Source organism: Carassius carassius, chromosome 28 (assembly GCF_963082965.1).
Source record: "Carassius carassius chromosome 28, fCarCar2.1, whole genome shotgun sequence".
NCBI classification, from domain to species: Eukaryota; Metazoa; Chordata; class Actinopteri; order Cypriniformes; family Cyprinidae; genus Carassius; species Carassius carassius.
The window spans coordinates 14,592,303-14,616,572 of NC_081782.1; the positions used below are offsets into that span (position 1 = coordinate 14,592,303).

General features: G+C 35.7%; 1 protein-coding gene across 4 annotated transcripts; it reads left to right on the plus strand.

Annotated features, from left to right (window-relative positions):
• Window positions 1–1,339: 1,339 nt before the first annotated feature.
• LOC132108039 (alpha-2-macroglobulin-like) lies at window positions 1,340–23,986 on the plus strand. 4 transcript variants are annotated; one of them, XM_059514494.1, is made up of 35 exons: window positions 1,340–1,490; window positions 1,672–1,852; window positions 7,260–7,416; window positions 8,072–8,124; window positions 8,247–8,267; window positions 8,437–8,602; window positions 8,691–8,775; window positions 10,710–10,827; window positions 10,932–11,052; window positions 11,140–11,249; window positions 11,338–11,505; window positions 11,601–11,834; window positions 11,944–12,156; window positions 12,253–12,402; window positions 13,458–13,583; window positions 13,745–13,832; window positions 14,018–14,141; window positions 14,469–14,694; window positions 14,765–14,891; window positions 14,970–15,091; window positions 15,190–15,241; window positions 15,320–15,403; window positions 15,484–15,660; window positions 15,770–15,845; window positions 17,828–17,984; window positions 18,075–18,149; window positions 18,229–18,391; window positions 18,478–18,671; window positions 18,753–18,965; window positions 19,089–19,207; window positions 19,452–19,533; window positions 20,170–20,262; window positions 20,353–20,458; window positions 23,651–23,727; window positions 23,865–23,986. In XM_059514494.1, the coding sequence occupies exons 1-34, from the start codon at window positions 1,405–1,407 to the stop codon at window positions 23,689–23,691; spliced, it is 4,308 nt and encodes a 1,435-aa protein (XP_059370477.1). In that variant the 5' UTR covers window positions 1,340–1,404; the 3' UTR covers window positions 23,692–23,727; window positions 23,865–23,986. The 4 variants fall into 4 exon arrangements, with proteins under 4 accessions (XP_059370477.1, XP_059370478.1, XP_059370479.1 ...); XM_059514495.1 differs by having other exon boundaries at window positions 23,915–23,985; XM_059514496.1 differs by having other exon boundaries at window positions 23,651–23,723; window positions 23,841–23,982.
• The last annotated feature ends 284 nt before the right edge of the window (window positions 23,987–24,270 follow it).

The window sequence follows — 24,270 nt, forward strand, 5'->3', positions numbered from 1 at the left end:
TATGACATGAAAAACTAGTATACAACAATGCCTTGGAAAGAAAAACAATTAATTAAAAAAATAAAGCATATACATAAGCCCAAATAGGAACTTAAAGAGTCATGTGTCCTGTGTCTCATATTTTAGAGCAGTTTAGATGCAATTTTGGAAAGAAATCAATCCAATCTGTATGTGTGTGAAAATATTAAGATGTAACCCCCTTTGTAATCATTAACATTTTCATAAGTAGCTGTAATTTAAATAGACATTTTCTCCCAGTAACTGTAACTGATAATGGTTACGTTTATTTTGTAATTAAATTATGTAACTCTGTTACATGTAACTAGATACTCCCCAAAAGTGAAAATATTATGTCAGAATCAGATGTTTTCTGATGATAGTGTAAGAAAAAATGATGACATGTTTATTGCAGCATAGCAAAGTCAGAATGATCCCCTAACATCCTAAACTCAAACATTATTTTATACAAGTTGGTTCACTACCCTTAATGTAAATGAAGTTGCCAATCTTGTAACAGCTGTGGTCTGTATGTTAATGAAGTTCTGACACCCCATTGTCTGAGACAGTTCTCGGTGTCCCACGCTTATTCTGCAATTGGTTGCATGTGAGAGAAAATTCACAATTATCTTATTGTTTTTTATTCATTAGTGGAACCGGACTTCCATTGAAACTTCTCATCCCCTCACTCCCAAGTAAAAAGGCGAATACTATTATTCCTAAAAAAAAAACAGAAGGATTCACAATATTAAACTAGAAATTGTCAAACTTTTCCAATCTGCATATTCATCTCAATATTACAAAAAGGATCCTAGACAGAAAACAAACAAACAATATGAAGATATGAAGAAACATTTACTCTGAGTGGGTGTAGGGGATTCTTGACCCTTGATTTCAGTATTGTTTGTTGACACTGGAAGGAGCCCTAGGGGTATTTTGTGTGTGTGTGTGTGTGTGTGTGTGTGTGTGGTTTGTTCAGATGATGATGTGTATATTTAACCATTTTCTACAGGCTGTGTAAATGACTAAAAACATTTATAAAATATAAAAATAAATATACATTTCCTCGTAAAATGGCAGCATAAATTCACTGTAAAGTTTGAGTTGTTAAACTGTAAAATATGTTTTGAAAATATAAGTATAAAATATAAGTCTGTAAGTATTTGTTACAAAATCATCTATATTGTATTGCATAAATAATCATTTTAATATTTACTGTAGCACAGATGTATTTTTCAGGTTTTAGTAGTGCTTATATTGCACAGGTTTTCAAACGTTATTGCCTACATGGTTGAATCATTAATCAAATAATCAATACAAATGTTTTTGAAGGACCACCTTTAGCATGAGACTCCTTGTATAAGAGACGGCTCAGTTTATGTCAAGACCTGGATATCACTCGTCATCATGGATCTGAACATTAGCCCCTGTTGGAAACAGCTCCTTCTGTTCTCTCTCCTTCTTGTCTGTGTCAATGGACAAATGTCAGGGCCGTAAGTAGTGCTTCTATAAAAATTAAAAAATTAATATATAAATCATCTTGACGCTTTTTCTCATTTAAAAAATGGGCAACTAAATCAACTCATTAACTTTGATGTTTTGCAATAAAATCCATTTCAGAATAAAAAAAACGTACTACTCAAAATGATTGAATGCCTTATCATATCTTTACAGATCTTTCACAGTGACGTTTCCTGCAGTGATCGAGTCAGGATCTGAGGCCAGACTGTGTGCAAGTCTTCTCAAGCCCAATGAAAGCCTTGTCATGAACATTTATCTGGTTGATGGTGATCAGAGCACTTTACTGCTGCAGGAGAAAGCTGAGGAAGAGTTTCACCGCTGCTTTAACTTCAAGGTCTGCCATCAGCATATTATAATAAATACAGGTGCTTCTCAATGAATTAGAATGTCATGAAAAAGTTCATATATTTCCGTAATTCAACTTAAATTGTGAAACTCGGGTATTAAATAAATTCATTGCACACAGACTGAAGTAGTTTAAGTCTTTGGTTCTTTTCATTGTGATGATTTAGGCTCACATTTTACAAAAACCCACCAATTCACTATCTCAACAAATTAGAATACTTCATAAGACCAATACATTTTTTGTAACACTTTCTATGAAGCCTGTATTTATAATACATTATAAGGGTATTCTTAAGGCATTATAATGAATGCATAATGGATTATAAAAAAATTTAAAAAGTCTAATATGTTATATCAACTCATAAATAATCATAACAATTATAATGCATCATAATACTTACGTATATGTGGTTATAAGTTTAACAGTATGATTATTTATAACACACAATGAGCACCATATTAAATCTACTTCATGGACTGTATCATACCTTGACATTGTTTATTTAAGATCTGCACAGTATCTTACTATAGCTTGTGAGTGCAGATGTTTAGTGTTATTTGAGTGTTTTCTGTGGAGCCAATGTTTATTATTTGATGTGAGCTTAATACTCCTACTGAAAAAAATTCTATCTTTTATATGGTTACATTTTATTTTGCTGGTCCCCTTAATCAATTGACTATAAAAAACTTTGCAACTACATGCCAACTAACTCTCATTAGAGTAGTGTGCTCAAGAATGGTAGAATCTGGTATGGTAGAATAAGCTGACATACTTCAAAAGACACAGTTTATCTGTTTGTTGACCATCAAAATAAAGTCTTAGCATACATTTACAGTAGCAGACATGCTAATACTCCAATGATCACTAGTTGATATGTAGTTGCAGAGTTACTTATCAGCAGCTGTCTAAATATCAGAATAATCAAACTGATATTACAATAAAAATAGTTCAAAGCAAATGTGTCATATTACACAGTCATCTGATCTGTTATGTGATCTTATGGCTGTTTGAGAGAGAATTGTTTTATTTATTGTTTTAAATTGTTGGCCTTCTGGAAAATATTTTTATTTACTGTATATGTATTCAATACCTGGAATACTTTTGCTTTAATTACTGCCTCAATTCAGCATGGCATGGAGGTGATCAGTTTGTGGCACTGCCAATATGGTATGGAAGGCCAGGTTTTTTTGACAGTGGCCTTCAACTCATCTGCATTGTTTGGTCTCTTGTTTCTCATTTTCCTCTTGACAATACCCCATAGATTCTCTATGGGGTTCAGGTTAAGGGAGTGAAAGTGTGAACACACTGTGAACACACACCCGGAGCAGTGGGCAGACATTTATGCTGCAGTGCCCGGGGAGCAGTTGGGGGTTCAGTGCCTTGCTCAAGGGCACCTAAGTCATGGTATTGCCGGCCAGAGATTCAAACCCACAACCCTAGGGTTAGGAGTCAAACTCTCTAACCACTAGGCCATGACTTCCCCAAGGTTTGGTGAGTTTGCAGGTCAGTCAAGCACACCAACACCATGGTCATTTAACCAACTTTTGGTGCTTTTGGCATTGTGGGCAGGTGCCAAATCCTGCTGGAAAATGAAATCAGCATCTACAAATGCTGGTCAGCAGAAGGCAGCATGAAGTGCTCTAAAAGATTTTGGTAAATGAGTGCAATTTCTTTGGTTTCCAAAAAACACAATGGACCAATACCAGCAGATTACATTGCACCCCAAATCATCACAGACTGTGGAAACTTAACACTGGACTTCAAGCAACCTGGGCTATGAGCTTCTCCACCCTTCCTCTAGACTTTAGGACCTTGGTTTCCAAATGAAATACAAAACTTGCTCTCATCTGAAAAGAGGACCTTGGACCACTGGGCAACAGTCCAGTTCTTCTTCTCCTTAGCCCAGGTAAGACGCCTCAGGAGTAGCTAAACAAAAGGAACAGGACAACTGTATCCAAATTCCTTGACACGTCTTTGTGTGGTGGCTCTTGATGATCCAGCATTAGTCCATTCCTTGTAAAGTTCACTCAAATTTTTGAATCGATTTTGCTTGACAATCCTCATATTGCTGCGGTTCTCTCGGTTGGTTGTGCATCTTTTTTGTCTCCACACATTTTCCTTCCACTCAACCCTCTGTTAACATGCTTGGATACAGCACTCTGTGAACAGCCAGCTTCTTTGGCAATGAATGTTTGTGGCTCCTTGTGAAGGGTGTCAATGATTGTCTTCCCCATGATTGTGTAGGCTAGTGAGAGACCATTTTGAAGGCTCCGGAAATATTGCAGATGTTTTGAATTGATTAGTTGATAGACTGTTGTGAATTGGTGGGTTTTTGTTAAATGTGAGCCAAATCATCACAATTAAAAGAACCAAAGACTTAAACTACTTCAGTCTGTGTGCATTGAATTTATTTAATACACGAGTTTCACAATTTGAGTTGAATTACTGAAATAAACTTTTTCACGACATTCCAATTTAATGAGAAGCACCTGTATTTTCAAATATATTTCAATCCAATTCAAGTTTATTTGTATAGCGTTTTTACAATACAAATCATTGCAAAGCAACTTTACAGAAAATTTAGTTTCTACATTATTAAGTAGTAGCTTATCAGTGGTGACTGTCAGTTTATGTGCATATGGCAGAAAGTTTCTGAGAAATTAATACAAGATGTAGTCAACCAGACAATGAACACTTTTAACAGCAATTATTATATGATCACACTTGTAGCAATATTTTGTAGTTCTGTATGTTGTTTCAGGGTTAGCATCATCTGAGGTCCTCTGAGGGGTTGGCATCATCTTTTCTCTGGTGTTCTTGATCCAGACTGAAGCTTGTGTAAATCATATTGGCAAAACAGATAAACAAATAGAGCCATAATTAGCGTAGCTGCTGTTCCAACCAAGTAAAATCAATTAATTTATCCCAAGCTAAAGAATAATAATGCACATTTGATCAGATACAACTGCAGTCACAAATTATGAGATGCATTGTTTGAATGCTTGACGAAAGAGATGTGTTTTTAATCTACTGTAGATTTAAACAGAGAGAGTGTGTCTGAACCCCAAACATTATCAGGAAGGCTATTCCAGAGTTTGGCAGTCAAATGCGAAAGAGCTCTACCTCCTATAGTGGACTTTGCTATCCTAGGAACTACCAAAAAGTAGAGCGTTTTGTGACCTTAGGGAGCATGATGGATTGTAGCGTGGTATAAGGGTAGTTAGGTATGCAGGAGCTAATCCATTTAGGTCCTTATAGGTAAGTAATAATATTTTGTAACTGATAACTGAACTTAATAAGTAGCTAGTGCAGCGACTGTAAAATTGGCATAATATGATCATATTTTCTTTACCTGGTAAGGTCTCTAGCCGCTGCATTTTGGACTATCTGTAGCTTCTTTATTGAAGATGCAGGATAAGCACCTAGAAGTGCATTACAATAGTCCAGTCTAGAGGTCATGAATGCTAGCTGAACTAGCTTCAGAAACGGATAACATGTTTCGTAGCTTGGCAATGTTTCTAAGATGGAAGAATGCTGTTTATGTAACATGGAAAATTTCAAAAGACAAGTTGCTGTCTAATATAAGACCTAGATTTTTGACTGTAGAGGAAGTAACAGTACATCCGTCTAGTTGCAAACTGTAATCTACGAGATTGTGTGTACTGTTTTTTGGTCTAATAAATATCTCTGTCTCATCCAAATTTAATAGGAGAAAATTATTGGTCATCCAATCTTTTACATTTTTAACACACTCTGTTCGCTTAGATAATTTAGAAGTTTCATTTGATCTCGTTGAGATATATAGTTGAGTATCATCAGCATAACAGTGGAAACTAATCCCGTATTTTCTAATAATATTACCAAAGGGCAACATGTGTATATTGAAAATAGCACAGGACCTAGGACAGATCCTTGTGGCACTTCATATTTTACTGGTGATAAATGAGATCCTCCCTATTTAAATAAACAAGAATCTAAACCATCTTAGAGCCTGCCCTTGAATACCTGTATAGTTTTGTAATCAATCTATGTGTATCTCATGATATATGGTGTCAGTTTCTGTGCTATGGTGTGGCCTGAAACCTGACTGAAATTGTTCAAACAGATCTTTTTTTTTGTTTTTTGCATGAAGAAGCAAAATTGAGCAGACACAACTTTTTCAAAATTTTTAGACATAAATGGAAGATTTGAATTGGGCCTATAATTTGCCAGTTCACTAGGATAGTTGTGTTTTTTTAATAAGAGGTTTAATAACTGCCAGCTTGAATGGTTTTTGGATGTGAACTAAAGATAACGAGTGAATAATATTGAGAAGCGGTTCTTCAGCTTCAGGCAAGAACCACTCTTTCAGTAATGTAGTGGGTACAGGATCTAATAAACATGTTGTTGGTTTAGATGCAGTGATAAGTTTTATTAGCTCTTCCTGTCCTATAGTTGTAAAGCACTGCAGTTTATCTTTGGGTGTGATGGATGAAACAGAAGTATGCTGTAGAATCTACATTTGTTATTGTATTTCTGATGTTATCTATTTTATCAGTGAAAAAAGTCATAAAGTCATGACTATTAAATGTTGATGGAATATTTGAATTGGGTAGTGTCTGGTTATTTGTTAATCTAGCCACTGTGCTGAATAAAAACCTTGGTTTGTTTTGTTTATTTTCAATGAGTTTGTGGATATGCTTGGTCCTGGCAGTTTTAAGAGCCTGTCTGTACTGTAGCTGGTCATACTGTTTTTCCACGCTATTCTAAAAACTTCCATATTAGTTTTTCTCCATTTGCACTCAAGACTACGAGTTTTTTTCTTGTGAGTGTGGGTATTACTATTATACCATGTACGTTTTTCTTTAACTTTTTTTTTTATTTGTTGGAGCCAACAGCTTCTAAAGTATTAGAGAAAATAGTGCCCATGTTGCCAGTCATTTAATCTAGTTCATGTGTATTTTTGGGTACACATAGCAGATGAGATAAATTAGGCAGGTTATTTTCAAATCTGTCTTTGGTGAAACAATAGTTCTGCCCAGACAGTAACACTGAGCCATATAGTTAATATCAGTGATATGCAGCATGCACGATACAAGGAAATGGTCAGTTACATCATCACTTTGAGGTACGATATCAGTAAGATCGTTTTCATGCGATATAATTAAATCTAGTGTAAGATTAAAGTGATGAGCGGGCCCGGTGACATTTTACTTGACTCCAAAAGAGTTTATTAGGTCAGTTAACGCAAGTCCTAATGTGTCGTTTGTATTATCAACATGAATATTAAAATCTCAGACAAATAGTGTTTTATCAACTGTAACCAAAAGGTCATCATAATTCATAATTCATCATAAAGGTTTTTGAGATGGTCTGTTTGTAGAGGTTGTGAATACAGGATATTATTTCTCATCAGGCTCCTCTGATAGAAACAGAATCTGTGCAGAGAATGAAGGTGGAACTTAAAGGAGAGTCTTTCAAGATGACTGAAGAGAGAAAAGTCCTGTTCAGATCTTACCATCCTCTGACCTTTATCCAGACTGATAAACCCATCTATATTCCAGGACAGACAGGTAAGCTGTGAATGTTTAAATATCATCAAATATAGGCCTATACCCCCTCCTTGACAAAACCTAATATTAGTAAACAATATATTTACAATATATTTACAATATATATACAGTAAATTGAGCATCACAGTTTGATATTAACCCGGCTTTGTGATGTCAAACATGTACAGTGTAAAACGCTGCAGTGTAAAAATACCAGTGTCATAGAAAAAACATAATGGAAATACTGTATGCTGTATAAACAGTCTTTTAGCTTTTGAGATTAAAAATGTCAAATGTTGATGGAAAACATGTGAGAGAGTGTTTTATTCTTATCTTTTAGTCCACCTAAAAGTCCATTCAGGAAAAACCTGAAAGTACAGTTTGCAATAAAACAAGGATGTGCAGTGCTGGAGCCTTCATGTAAACAGGTCGCCATGCTAGTGTATTCATGCAGTCAATGACACTGACTCCGTGAACATTAACATTAGAACATTAAACCCAGGAAATATACAGAGTAAAATGTAAGATAAAGAATATCTATAATTTACAGTGAATGAGCATTGTAAAATGGTAGAGTCAGGAATTGCTACAGCTTATGGTCCATTAGATCTGAAATACTCGTTCTCAAAATACAGACATGGATTATAATTGTATTTAACATACCTTTTTTTCACAGTGAATTTTAGAATTGTTACCATGGATAAAAAGTTTTCGCCGCTTGATCAGCAGGTCTGGCATGTTTTTTTTTTCTCCTTTATTTTTAAATATGTTCAACAAGCAAACATATTGTTGGCTTTTAATCATATCAGTTTTACAACTTATTTAATTACTATTTGTTTGTTTTTTTACAGTATAGTTCAGTGGTACTTGAGGTAAGAACACAAAACCTCTTTCTGTACAGTCATTCATGACAAGCACAACATTGGCACTGACTGATTTTTGCATTGTGTTTTCAATAATTATTCTGTATGTCTTCATTATTGATCAAAACATTTGAAAGCTGGCTGTAACTAACTTCACTTTGTGTTTGGTATTAAATAGGACAGTAAAGGTAACAGAATTGGTCAATGGGCAAATGTGTCTTCAACAAGGTGGATTTTGCAGCATTCTTATGAATTAAACCCGGAAGGGCATCAAGGCATGTACAAACTGAAGGCTTATATTGGTGACAGGATGATCTCCCATGATTTTGAGGTGAAAAAATATGGTAAGTAATGAATAATTTGCAATGTTTGCATGGGACAAATTTCATACAAAATTAAAATGTGATTTACAATAACTTTCTTCTTTTGTAGTTTTGCCTAAGTTTGAAGTTACTGTTAGAACACCAAAGACAGTGAGTATAGATGATGAGTCAATGGCAGTTGAGGTTTGTGGAAAGTGAGTAGCATCTTCACTTAAATGTATTAGAGGGGTCATATGATGCTGCTAAAAAATAGATTATGTTCTGTATTTGGTGTAATGCAATGTGCTTATGCGGTGTAAGTTAAAAAAAAAAACGATTATTTTCCACATAATGTACATTATTGGTTCCCCTATGCCCCGCCTTTTTGAAATGCGTTGATTCTTTACAAAGCTCATCATTCTGAAAAGTGAGGTGTGCTCTGATTGGCCAGAAATCCAGTGCATTGTGATTGGCTGAATTCTTCAAGTGTGTTACGCCCCTTACCATACTGCAATGCCATCTCCCGGCACGACGAGACAAAACCAATAAAACCCATTACAAACTAGGCATTTGTTGCATCCAGTGGAGACTTAATTACTAATTATAATTAGTATTACTTATACTGTAAGTACGTATTACTTATACTGTAAATTGCGTATTGCACTGCGTAAACATAAAACCATGTTTGCATTTGTAATTGGAGAAATGACAAACAGCAAGTGCTACTCTACACTGCTCATAACTTGCACTTGAAACGTTATTGACAAATCAGAAACAGCCTTTGTGTGTAGACGGTATTGTAGGCTACTTTTCAGGAAACAGTCCTCAATAAAATGCGCTGCATACATTTCTGAATATTTGGATTGAACTGTTCTGGAAAAGTACTGTAAATACAGCTTAATAATAATAATTCATTACATTTATATAGCGCTTTTCTAGGCACTCAAAGCGCTTACATTGGCAGGGGGTATCTCCTCATCCACCACCAGTGTGCAGCATCCACCTGCATGATGCGACGGCAGCCATAGTGCGCCAGAACGCCCACCACACACCACACACCAGCTCACTGGTGGAGAGGAGACAGAGTGATGAAGCCAATCAGCGGATATGGGGATTGTTAGGAGGCCATGATGGTCAGAGGCCAATGGGCGAATTTAGCCAGGATGCCGAGGTCACACCTCTACTCTTTTCGAAAGACTTCCTGGGATTTTTAATGACCACAGAGAGTCAGGACCTCGGTTTAACGTCTCATCCGAAGGACGGTGCTTGTTGACAGTATAGTGTCCCCATCACTACACTGGGGCGCTAGGACCCACACAGACCACAGGGTGAGCACCCCCTACTGGCCACACTAACACCTCTTCCAGCAGCAACCTAGTTTTCTCAGGAGGTCTCCCATCCAGGTACTGACCAGGCTCAACCCTGCTTAGCTTCAGTGGGAAACCGGTCTTGGGCTCCAGGGTGATATGGCTGCCGGCCAATCACTGATTTCTAGTTGTGTCCCCTTTTGGAAGGCCAAACAAAGTAATTTTGCTTTCACAATGAAACACATAGCATCACACATGGCAGGCTTGAGTGAGGACCGGCCGACGGGCTTGAAAACGGTGCAGCCGGTGAATTCAACGAAGGAGCAGCCAGTGGGTTTGCAGCAACCGATCCGGTAATCCACAGCGAAGTTGACATATTTCCTCAGCAACCAGCACGGATCAGATCTAGGCATGATGAAGCAAATATCGTCCTTTTTTGGAAGACCAAACAAAGTAGTTTCACTTTCACAACAAAACACAGTGTCTCCACGATATGCAGCAGCAACAACAATACTACAGTGAGAATAAAAGTTATACCTTATTTCTTTGCATGAACATTTAGGCGGTGGTAAGCAAATATTCCCACACAGTGATGTAGACGTAGGAGCGTGTTTAAATGAGGCATTTTATGAGGGAGTGGACAAGTCTTAACTTTTATAAAGAAAATCTCTTTGAGTTTGAGACTTTAGTCTTTGCAAATTTAGGGAATTTATCTATTCACAAACAGCTTGTAACACTCCAAAGAGAAAGGGAAATTTAAAATTGCATCATATGACCCCTTTAAAAACATAAAGAAAGTATTGTTTTCTTCCATCCATCTTTGACTTGTACATGTTTTACAGATACACATACGGGCAGCCTTTATCTGGTAAATCATGGGTGAAAGTGTGTCGTGATATTCAACGCTACTCTTACTGGGGTGATATACACAGTCCAATATGTGTGAATGAAACCACTGAGGTTTGTCAGTGCAGTACCAAAAGTGGCATGTGGCATTTATTTCCTAAATCCAGATTATTAAGTCACTCTAAAGTATTGTGTTTGTGTTCATTCATTTCCATTAGATGAAAAGGACAGGCTGTGCCATCCATACCTTAGATCTATCTGCCTTTTTAAACTCCACATATGAGAATCAGCTGGAAAATTCTCTTCATGTTGAAGCAACAGTGACAGAAGAAGGAACAGGTGAACTATTAAGTCTTGAAAGGAGAGCTTTAAAATATGATTTCATTAAAATGCAAGTTTCACACTCCAAATATATGTATTTCACAGAGATTAACATGACAAAATCTGAAACTGTATCTCTTACTTTTGAAATTGGAAAATGCACACTTACTGACCTGCCCAAAACATATGAACATGGATCAGTTATAGAAGGAAAAGTAAGTGTAAAATCAGGTTGTCTCAGTTTAACAGCATTAATTGATATGTACATAATCATTTATCCCTTCAAAATCTTATCTTAAACAGATCAAACTCTCAAATTTCAAAGGTGCACCAATACAAAACAAAGTGGTTTATCTTTTGGAGGGAACCTGGCCCTCAAAACTGCTCCTAAATCTCACTACAGACAGTGATGGACTGGCCAGCTTCTCTCTTAATACATCTAGTCTTCCTAAAAAAGACATTAATCTGATGGTATGACAGTTGCTGCTCATCCAACAAGTGTTTGATCAGTTAATGTTTTGATTACATGAAAATATTGGCACATTCTTTTTCTTTTTTTTTTTCAGGCAAGTGTGTATCCAACGTTTCATTATCATGGTTACAAATCACCTTACTTCTCTACGGATAGAAAAATAGTTCAGCTTTTCCGGCCTGCCACTCCATACACCCCATCATTAAGTGAACTGATTATAGAAAATATTGAGCAACCATTAAAGTGTGATGCTGAGTTTACAGTGACCATCAAGTATTATTTTATTGGAGAGACTGCTAAAGACTTCAAAACTGACATTGTCTATATGGTGAGAATGTGCAGTATGTTCATTGATACACTGTTGAAATCATTGTTTGTTAACAGTATTAACTGGCTGCACTGGTCAGTTTGTCATTGGAGTGTCATCTATCTGTCAGGTCTTGTCCAGAGGAGTGATCGTTCATCATGGATATGAGAAGGTTGAAGTCAAGTCTTCTAATGGAGCAGCAAGTGGCACAATGTCATTCAAACTGTCTGTTGGTGCAGATCTAGCTCCTGCAGTGCAGATTCTGGCCTACTGTGTTCTGCCCAGTGAAAATGTTGTTGGTCGTAGCAAAACATTTGACATTGAAAAGTGTTTCAAAAACAAGGCATGTCAAAAAAAAAAAAAAACATTTTCCCATTTACACAATAACGGTCATTCTGATTTAATACTGAAATGACTCACCCTACTGTTGTCTTCACAGGTTTCTCTGCAGTTTTCTCCTTCTAGAGCAGTTCCTGGTGAGAAAAACACTCTCCAGCTCTCAGCTCAGCCTGGTTCACTGTGCGGCCTCAGTGCTGTCGATCAGAGCGTCCTGATCCTGAAGCCAGGAAAACGTCTGGATATTGAAAAGGTGTAAATGCAGAGATTCAGTGTTGTTTACCTATGTCTTCATAGTTGGAATATATGAGTCTAGTATCTTCTATAATAATCATTATTGTTTATGGTGACATAAAGGGAAGGGAAAGTTCACCCAAAAATGAAAATTAGTCCATGATTTACTCACCCTCAAGCAATCCTATGTGTAAATTACTATCTTATTTCAGACATATATAAACAAAGTTATATTTAAAAATATCATGTCTCTTTTTTTCCAAGTTTTATAATGTTAGTAGCAGTCTAGATTTTGAAGTAAAATAAAGTGCATCCTTTAAATCATAAAAGTACTCCACATGATTCAGGGTGGTTAATAAAAGCCTTCTGAAGTGAATTGATGCGTTTGTATAAGAAAAATATCCATATTTACAACTTTATATACCTCTCCATCTCTGTCTTCTGTTAATTGTTGTGCATGTGTCAAACAAAACACTGGTCGTTAATTATTTCAAAAAGAGTTAATTAAATATAAAATGAGGATTTATAATGAAAAATGTTGGAGGATTTCAAAATAAGCCAAGAGGAGTCTGGTTTTCTTGTGTTGTAAACAAAACGTTTACAACACAAAAAAAGTCCTTGAGAGACTGCATATTCTCACCGGAGCTTATGCTACACCTACATCATCCATTGGAATGTCACTCTTGTGAATGTGCATACTTAGTGGAAGCTAGAGATTACGGTTGATAAAATTTTACATATGGTTATTTTTCTTACTCAAATGCATCTTTATTAACCCCATGGAGCATTGTGGTGTACTTTTTTCATGATAGATGGATGTTCTTTATTTTGCTTCAAAATCTTGTCAACTATTTACTGCCATTATAAAGGTTGGAAGAGCCAGGACATTTTTTAATATAACTCCAACTGTATTCATCTAAGAGAAGAAAGTCAAATTGGCTTGAGGGTGAGTAAATCATGGGGTAATTTTTGGGTGAACTATCCCTTTAAACCTAATTTTCTTTCCCACCGCAACATAAAGATTAAGAGGTACCCTGACATGACTTGTTTAGTGTGAATGTGCTCTCATCTCAGATCTTCAACCTGCTGCCAGTGCAATCAGTATCAGATTACCCTTACAGCGTTGAAGATAAGCAGGAGTGTCTCCATGTGAGACCCCGTCGGGCTGTACTGACAGACAATGCCTATGAATCCTTAAAGGTAACAAGTGGATTACTATGTGAAACAATACAGTAGATTAGTTGAGTATCTACATGCATAAATATATCAATGCATGTGCTTACAATTCCTCTTATTCTGACAGCATTTGTTTTTTTTGTATTTATGTTACATTTAATGTGGTTCATTTTGCTGTTGGACAGAGTGTGGGGCTGAAAATGGCTACAAATTTGGCTTTGCGAGTCCCTGAGTGTCTGTCATACAAGGGCTTGACTTATTACAAAAATGAAGGTATAGGTTATATCTTATGTATGTATGAGTTCATTAATGCATGCATTTGCTATCAATGATTTAAAATATATATAATATATATAGTATATAATGTGACTGAGATACAAGACAGTATTTCTGTACTAAATTGCTATAGTACATGTTCTGATATGGGTATCACATCATATTGTGTGCTTTTTTCATAGTGATGTATAATTATATCAGTCGATCTGGTATAATGCTTAAGTCGGATGCTAGAGACTCTACAGTTGAAGTGACAGTTCGTACTGTCTTTCCTGAAACATGGATTTGGCAACTTGCTGCAGTTGGGTTAGTGACAATATTGTCAACTGTCAACATCATTTAATATCATATTAAAACTACAATATCTGTAATGCTTCTCTTGACACTGTGCATGCAATGAGATTGTGTTTGGAATACAAAAAATACACATCTAAATGAATATGTGAATTGGATTGCAAAGTTTAGGGTTCATATAAACACAACTTTCATTGGATTCATTCAGAGTGATAAAAATTAGACAAACTAGAGACCTACTGTGAATCAGATTATTAGTGTTTTATGTATGTGCTGAATGTTGTAAAAACAAAACAGCATCTAAAAGTCCAATGAAATTCTCTTGTAATATCAACACAGAGACTCTGGATCAGCTCAGGTTCCTGTGACAGTTCCTGACACCATCACCTCTTGGGACACGGAGGCCTTCTGTCTGTCCTCCGAAGGTCTGGGTCTTGCTCCTCCTGCTCAGCTGACAGTTTTCCAGCCCTTCTTCCTGGAGCTCTCTCTGCCTTACTCCATCATCCGTGGGGAGATCTTTGAGCTGAAGGCCACTGTCTTCAACTATCTGTCCAAGTGCATCATGGTGAGACTTCAGACTCAGTCTTATCCAATCATATCAAATATGCCACTAATCATGTGTGTTTGATTGACAGGTTAAAGTGACTCCAGCTCCTTCCTCAGACTACACTCTCAAAGCTTCCTCTGAGGAACAGTATTCATCCTGTCTGTGTGCTAATGGAAGAAAAACCTTTAAATGGATCCTCACTCCTTCTGTTCTTGGTGAGTTTTCCTGTCTGAATCATTGTTTCTCTGTGTTTGTGTATGTTTTTTATATTCACAACATGTCTTGTGTTGTAGGAGTCTTGAATATTACAGTCAGTGCAGAGGCTGAGTCGTCCCAGACTGTGTGTGACAATGAGATTGTGAGCGTGCCAGAGAGAGGACGCATTGACATAGTCACACGAAGTCTGCTTGTACAGGTCAGTACACGTCAAACAGCTCTCAGACGTCATTTCTTCATGATCCTAATGCTGCTCATGTCAGTATAATGTGTTGATGTAACTGTTTTATGCTGCAGGCTGAAGGAACTGAGAAGACAGAGACCTACAGCTGGTTACTGTGTCCAAAGGGTTTGTCTGCAGAAAATATTTAGCATTATAGTGTTTCTCTGCTGATCACTGATGTGTTTCTGTCTCTCTGGTTCATAGGCGACAGTCTCACAGAGGAAGTGGATCTGAATCTTCCTAAAGATGTGATAAAGGGATCAGCCAGATCCTCTGTTTCAGTCATTGGTAACATTGACATACACAAGCAGAAATGAGGAGTTTGTGTTTCTAAAATGTAATGAGTTTCATTGGTGTTTGGTTTGAAGGAGACATATTGGGTCGTGCATTGAGCAATCTTCACGGATTACTACGGATGCCGTACGGCTGTGGAGAACAAAATATGGCTATTCTTTCTCCCAATATTTACATTCTGCAGTATCTGAAAAACACAGAGCAGCTCACTTCAGCCATCAGAGACAGAGCCACCGGCTTCCTTAAGAGTGGTGAGAGAAAACAATCATGTCAAGAGAATACTGAAATACTGAAAAATTAAGTCACAAAACATTTGACTTCAGAAACACTTGATCAACCCAGAATGTTTAAACTCAACAGGATACCAGAGACAGCTGAACTATAGACATACTAGTGGTGGATACAGCACATTTGGACACGGAGATGAGAATACTTGGTAAATATTTGTAACTTTTTACTCTACATAGTTACAAAGTTAAAATTAGTATTTTTATTTTACATCAATGGTATTTAGTTCAATAACGTAGACTGTCAAATAATTGGTCAGGAATAATCACCAACTTTTATTTTCCGAAATAAAAGTTTGTGTTTACATAATGTGTATACTGTGTATATTTATTACGTGTATATATGAATGAACCTGAATGTATGAATGTAAATTGTGAATACGTATATTGTTATGTCTGATTATATATATGTAAATCTGCATTTATAGTTATAAGTCTGAATATATTGAAGTAAATCTGAATGTATAGTTAAAAGCCTGAATATATAAATGTAAATTGTGAATATATAGAAGTGATTCTAAATATATACTGTAGTTATAAGTCTGAATATATTCATGTAAATCATTGATATACAGTAAATGCATATCATGAAATCCGAAAATATGTATAAATCCTGAATATACTGTATAGATGCAAATATGGATATATACTGTATTATCTTAATATAACTATCTTTACTATAAGGCTAATCAATATACTTTTTATTATACCTGTGCATACTGTATATAGTTATTAATATAAATATTTACTATATTAATTATTGTAAGTGCATCTCACTAATCTAAACCAAAAGGAGTATTTTTCATATACTTTAAAAAAGGCTGGCTGTGGTGCCAAAATGTCATCACAGTCAATGACAATGCTAATACCCATCTTTTCTAGACAGTTCAGTATGGCTGAGAGGGCTAGGACATTGCCAAAAACAACATATATACATATATATATACATATACTGTATATATATATATATATAAAGAGTGACTGAAGTGAAAAGAGACAATTGCAGCAGCATGTGATAGACAGTAAAAGTTAAAATAACTAATATAGTACAATATCTGCATTGATACAAGTACAGGATACATAGGCATAGCGTTTACATAAAAAAGAAAAAAGCAAGAACATCTAACTATTGACATAACTAATAATAAAGATATTATATTTATGCTGAAATGTAGACTGTATACTGTATATTCAGATATGCATTTATATATTAAAGATTTATGAACATACATTGTGATTTACTATTACACAATTAGAATAATAAATATAAATTCACAATTTACATTGATGTATTCAAAATTCATATTTACCCCATTCATTCAGACTTTAACTATATATTCAGATTTATAGCATATTTTTCTTAAAACTGCTGTTATGTGGGGAAGCTGGATGAAACAGGCTGAGGCTTAAATCTAGGTGCAAGTAGTTTAATAAGATGACTAAGTGAACAAAAACAGGAAACACAGGGAACTAAGAAACCAAAGCACAGGTAGAAACGACACCAATAACATTCAGCAACTGACAAAACACAAGTGAGACACAAGGGTTATTTATACACAGTGGAACACAAGGAACCAATGAATTACTATGGAGACTAACAAGGAGTGGGTGTGGGGGTTTAATGAGTGTCTATGCCAACTAATGAGGATAGCTATGGACAAGGCACACAGCAGGCAGGGGCAAAACAGCAAAACACACAAGGAAGATGTGACAGCTGCAGTATGTAAAAAATTTTGTGCTCAAAATGTACAATATAATAAATGATCATGAATCAATTTTCCAAACTGTGTTTCTGTCTTATCCTGAATCAATACAGTAAACATATAATAAGTTTTTATATTCAGACTATTTTAGACTGGTTTCTGTTAGTAACTACTGCAGGGTAGCCCAATATCTGCTAGTATCCTGCTACAATGTTCTTCTGCAAGATGCATTCGGTTCTCTTTATTTCTGCTAGAAAAAAGTTACAAACTGCAGCTTTAAATACATACATGCATGCATAACAAATATAGACAGTACATACACGTAAACACAGTGTTTTATTTTGGATGTTATTAATCGCAATTAAATGTTTGACTAATCAACTGAAAAAAATAATGACATTATTTAAATGAAAACTTTCAAAAACCAGGTTGACCGCCTTTGTCCTGAGGTCTTTTGGCAAGGCACAGAAATACATATTTATTGATCCACAAATTACTCAGAGTGCAAAGAAATGGTTAATAAGCAGACGGGATTCAGACGGCTGTTTTATCCAACAGGGAAGACTGTTCCACAACAGAATGAAGGTGTGCTATTGGTCACTAAACATTATCACAGAAACAATCTATATGTAACAAAAATGTTTTACTCAATGTTCCTCTAATATAAAATTGCAGGGTGGAGTGAATGATAATGTGACCATGACGGCCTACATTACTGCATCACTTCTTGAACTAGAAACTCCAGTCACAGTAAGTTCATCTACAGGAAACACAGTATAATCTCATAGTAAAATTACTCACAGCTGCTGTTTCTCTGTTTTTGTCTCAGGATCCTGTCATCACTAGAGGTTTGTCATGTTGTAAGTCTGTCATTGAGGATGTCAAAAACACTTACACCACTGCTCTACTCGCCTACACCTTCAGTCTGGCTAAAGACACAGACACTCGACAACAGCTTTTCAAGAAACTGGAGGATGTTGCTATTTCAGAAGGTAAGAGATTTTTTTTCTGATTAATTTCTGTTGTCTTTTCATACTCGTTGAGTTACTGGTGTCTCTTTTGTCCATGTGTCCTAAAGGGTCTCGTCTCCACTGGTCTCAGTCTGCATCTGCTGATGACTTTGATTCTCTGGCAGTGGAGATCAGCTCATATGTGCTGCTAGCTGTTCTCTCTGCTGATTCACTCACTACAGCTGATCTGGGCTTTGCTAACAGGATTGTCAGCTGGCTTGTGAAGCAGCAGAATGCCTATGGAGGATTCTCCTCCACACAGGTGACTCAAGCTACTCAAATCAAACACTTGATTGCTGAATAATGGGTAAAAGACACATTACTGAACACATTTATTTCTCAGGACACAGTGGTGGCTCTTCAGGCTCTGTCTTTGTACGCTACCAAAGTGTTCAGCTCTGACGGCTCCAGCACAGTGACTGTACAGTCAGCAGCAGACACTCACCACTTTGATGTCAATCAGGACAATAAGTTACTGTACCAGGAGAAGCAGCTGCAGGACGTCCCAGCCAATTACAGCATTGAAGTGAAGGGTTCAGCCTGTGTGTCTGTGCAGGTCTGTAGTGCATTCAGCTTCATTGACTCACACTCAATCTCTCTCTTTCCTTTCTTAGAATTGTGTGGTTAATTTGCTGTGAGGTGGATTGTAAATGTTTTTTGTTTGTGTTGAATCTATCAGATCGCTCAGTTCTACAACATCCCCACTCCTACTGAAGCTAAAACACTGAGCATTGATGCTAAGATTGAAGGAGATTGCAAAACATTGGAACAAAATTTCTTTTTGAACTTCACTGTCAAGTAAAAACTGATTTAGATTATTATTATGGCTACTGTTTTGTTTTAAGATGTATAAACACCTCTTTAGTGAATGCCTAAAATTACTGACAATGTGAAAAGTTATTTCACTGTAGTATCAGTTGTAAAATGCTGTAATTACTTAGAAAAATTTTTTTTATGCATCTGCTTGTTTAAATGCATATGTTTTGTTCCTGTTTGTTTGTGTTTTTAGCATTAAATAAGGCCTGTTAATTTTCTTTTTAAGGTATGGTGGTCCCCAGGAAACAACTAACATGCTCATTGTGGATATTAAAATCTTATCAGGATTCACAGCTGATACATCAATGGTGTGTTTGGATGTATACAGTAATGTGTATTAAAGTGCCCCCATTATGGGTAATGAAAGGTTAATATTTTGATTTTTGGAGACCCCAACAACAGGTTGACATGCAGCTCAAAAAAACAATTTCATTGTCTTACAATAGGCATTTAGTCACTTGCTCAATGACTCCAAACGATTCGCTCAACAATTCATTTTTCCACACTTGGATTACGAGTCCGAATCTCTAACCATTAGGCTATTTTTACTGCTCCTAAAGCACACCTAGTGGCAAAGAATGAATTTGCATTTTCATTCAGACCAACGCGAAAAGACAAACAATTGGGCAGGCAATACAGCTTGGGATTCATTTAAAAAACTACTAATTTCATCGAAACAGAATCAACTTTATTTAAAGAGATAATTATACTTTCAGATTTAAAACTTTGCAGGATGTTTTCATTTACTTTGAGATGTGTTGCACACTGCATAAAAAGTCATTTTCAAAAATCCATAATAAGGGCACTTTAAACAATAAAAATGTTTACACATTTTTACTTCTGTTTCCTTGAATGTTTGGTTTACTTTGCAAAGACTGAAAGAAAAAACACCTAATCATCATCATAATCCTATTTTCATATTAGTAATTCTATTTTCCCTATAGCTTACAACGTCAATTAGTTCAGCAGTCCTTGCTCAGAACTATGTGGAGCGGGTTGACACAAAAGAAGACCATGTCATAGTTTATTTAGCAGAGGTAAATAAACAATAATTATAAAATTAGCTTGTATTTAATCATTTCCATGACTTGTACTGTATATATGTATTTTTGTTTATCCTCCTGCAGATTCCAAAACATATTTCTATGAATTACAAGATGCAAATGAAACAAGTTCTTCCAGTGAAGAATCTCAAGCCAGCAGTGGTCAAAGTGTATGATTACTACCAAACAAGTAAGATTTTATATTAACATTCAGAAAAAATTTAAAGGTATACAGTTTAATGCCATTTAGATTAAATAAATAAATTACAAAGCATGTAATTCATAAACTCTTTACTTTTAATATTGTATCTTGTCTTTTGTGTTTTTGACACAAAGCCACGCTGAATTAATTTAACATCAGCTGGCATGCTCATTTATTAATCATATTACTTCACTGCGTGTGTGTGCATGCGTGCATGCGTGTGTGTAAAAACTTGCTTTACTACAGTGAGGGATAAACTTTTTCAGTAACACCTTATGATAATTTTCATTAATAAATTTAAAAAAAAAAATGAATCATTAGTTAATATATATTCACATATCTAATGTGCTTGTTAATGTTAACTAATGAACATTACCAAATGAGTAACAGATCATTATTTATTGTAAATTGAAATGCTTACAAATGTCATTAAACTTTCAATTGATATGATCATGCATGTTTTAAAAATCTTCAAATGATTTTGAATGATAGTTTACAATGATTAAAAGCTTCATTAATAAACCATTTACAAACGTTATATAATGCTTAACTGATCATTAGTTAATATTCACAAATGTCATTTAACTTTCAATGCGTTAAACTTTAAGTTTAAAAAACGTAAGTATAAAATGCTAATTACATTGGTCTTTATTTTAGATGGTAGTTTAAGCAAGATTATGCAAGTTTTATTTGAAAAAGTTAGATAGTAAATAAGACACAATTAGACAATATTTGAATAAAATAATAATAATGAGAAGAAATATATATTTGCAACAACTGGTAGAGTGCTGAATGCTGCACGCATGCGCACAGTTGTCAAGGTAACATTTGGTCAGTCATTCCCTTGGCCAAGAGAGTTCCAAATGATTATATGAGACAGTAATGCCCTACATCCTTCCAAAAAACACACTTTAAGGGCTCTCCCCATCTATGGGAGTAGGGCATAGGGATGCTCACTTCTGTTTGGAATTTGCCCATTATAAAAACAGATAGTTCCGGTCCTTGATTCTGATTGGTTGACCCATCTTCGAAGCTGTTGTAAATTACACTACAAACTGTAATGTATTCAAGTGTGATACGTGATGATGTAAGTGCATAACGTAAAAAAAAGCATGTGACGTAAGAACAAGGAGGTAGATAAAGCATGAGAGTTCTAGAGTCATAGCGTGTCATCTCATTTAATGATTCAAAAACAACAATACACAAACATACAACTTTGTTTACTTCTGTGTGATGCTCAGCAACCACTTTGTTAGAACCCCAACTGTTTATGAGAAACTACATAGCTGCGCCCCAAATGGCGCACTATACACTATTCATTCATACACTATGTAGGCCTACTTATGCATTATGTACTCAACCATGTGGTGTATGAATTATATAAAGTTATTTTGTCATTCATAATCAGAGACTGATAGCCGTACCCCATTCGCTACGTAATTAAAGCTGTGACAGATGAGTGCATGAAGTGTCCAACATTCCACACTTTTTCTCGGTTAGTTAAGTGCATCACCCGGGGATTTAAAATGCACTTTGTCTTTTTGGAATTTTCAGTGTTAACTGAACACTGCACTACTTGTACTATTTATACTTCAAAAGGTCATAGAATATTGTATAAGTATGGGATTTATGTATTGCATAAGTGGATGCACCTTATGTTTAAAAAAGTTTGCTAAGATGGTCTACTACTTCTGGTTAGTGCAGATGGATACACACTCTAATATTGCCTACAACACATTTCGTGGGGGTGAAAGTGAAAGTGACGTGACATTCAGCCAAGTATGGTGACCCATACTACGAATTCGTGCTCTGCAGTTAACCCATCCAAAATGCACACACACAGCAGTGAATATACACACACACTGTGAACACACACCCGGAGCAGAGGGCAGCCTTTTATGCTGCAGCGCCCGGGGAGCAGTTGGGGGTTCGGTGCCTTGCTCAAATGCACCTTAGTCATGGTAATGCCGGCCCGGGACTAGAACCCACAACCCTAGGAGTCATACTCTCTAACCACTAGGCCATGACTTCCCAAAACAAACAAGCATAAAAAGTGTTAAATGAAAACTAGGAATATGGCAGGTAGAGAGAGCAATTTGAGTGATAAATAATCAATGTCTAACCTGATGAAAAATATTAATTCAATGTTATACATGTTATATTTCAGCTGCAGCAACACTGTAAACTTTTTTAATGATACATTAAGTCATTAACTTTTAAATGCATCATGCAAACACATGAGCAGAGTTCTCAACATGATAGACCCACGACTAGCAGATCAACGTGCAACATGTTAACTGAAAAAAGATGACTGAGAGTGCAGTTTAAACAGTAACGGAATGCACGTAACTAAGCAACAGGGCATCCGTTAAAGAAGCAGCTACGACAAAGTAGTACTGTATGTCCCAAAGCTTGCGAACTATTCTTCTACATGCTCAAAAGTATAAATTCACTTTTTTAAATTCACTGTAAATCAAAGCTTCTTGGGGCTTATTGCTTTAATCATAGTCTGTAAAGGTCATATATCTGGTCTGTTTGATGTATAGACTTCTATTATTTGCACATCTTAAATCATTTATTAATTATTTGTTAATGTTTTTGCAGTATCCAATCTAAAGTGGAAACTATTCATCAATTGTAAATTTTTAAAAACATTTACTGATCATAAACACCATTATGAGCAGTCATTTCGATGGCAAAAAGTGTCCCCAAATTACCAGAGCTTACCAAATTTCACATCTTCAAATTGATCCCTGTACACTGCTGACCAGTTCCCCAACCTTAAACCTTCCTGTACGACCAAACCTGTCCCTAACTATTACTGTATCACACCTCAACAGCAGCAGTTGTGCGTAAAAAAAAGCTTTTAATCATTGTATAAGATCTGATAAAATTATTTGTAGATTTTCAAGATGTCCATTATATGAATTAGAAGTTTAATGACATTTGTAAGCATTTAAATTTACATGAAATGTTAATTATTAGGTAATGTTTAATACATGTATTAATAAACATTAAAAAGGCATATTATTTCACATTTCTATGAGAATATATATAACTAATGATTCATTAAGCATTACATTATGTTTGTTAATGTTTTATTAATGAAAGTTATTATAAAGTGTTACCACTTCTTTTTCTTCTACTAATTTGTGTATTGATGTAATCTTCTTCCTTCAGGTGATCAGTCAGAGACAGAGTACTCCTTCCACTGTCAATGAGGTCATGACCTTCAATTCTGCAGCTCATAATACTATATGAGCAGTTATTCTCAGTGCCATTGGTTTATTAAACTTCTCATTTTCCATGTGCATTTTCAAATGTGTACTCAGCGGCACTCACAATTTTGTTTGTAATTTGTTCTTTTAACAGAACATGTTTGATCTTATTATAGAAAATTATGAAACCACCAAAATATTGTACAATAAACTGTAACGTCTTCAGAACATCCCAGGAAAAAGCTGCTCTATAAATCTATGCTGCCTTCAAAAATCGATCAGGTGAAGGAGACAGGAGTGAGGAATCATCCAGGAGAGCTATGAGTGAGAATGCAGAGGTGTATGCTTATGCGGAAGTCTTGTTTTATTTTGGAAAACCTGATGCATGTAAAACTTCTCCTCCCCTGCCATCATTTTATGTTTAACCTTTGCAGTTGAAATAAATCGTACATCTCATAAATTTTAACAGGGCATATTGCTTTATCGATATTTAATATGAATGTCTTAAAACTATGGCAGATCCCATAAGCATGGCTGATGATGCTTTGAAGTGACGCTTGAGTGATTAAAAAATAGTCCAGT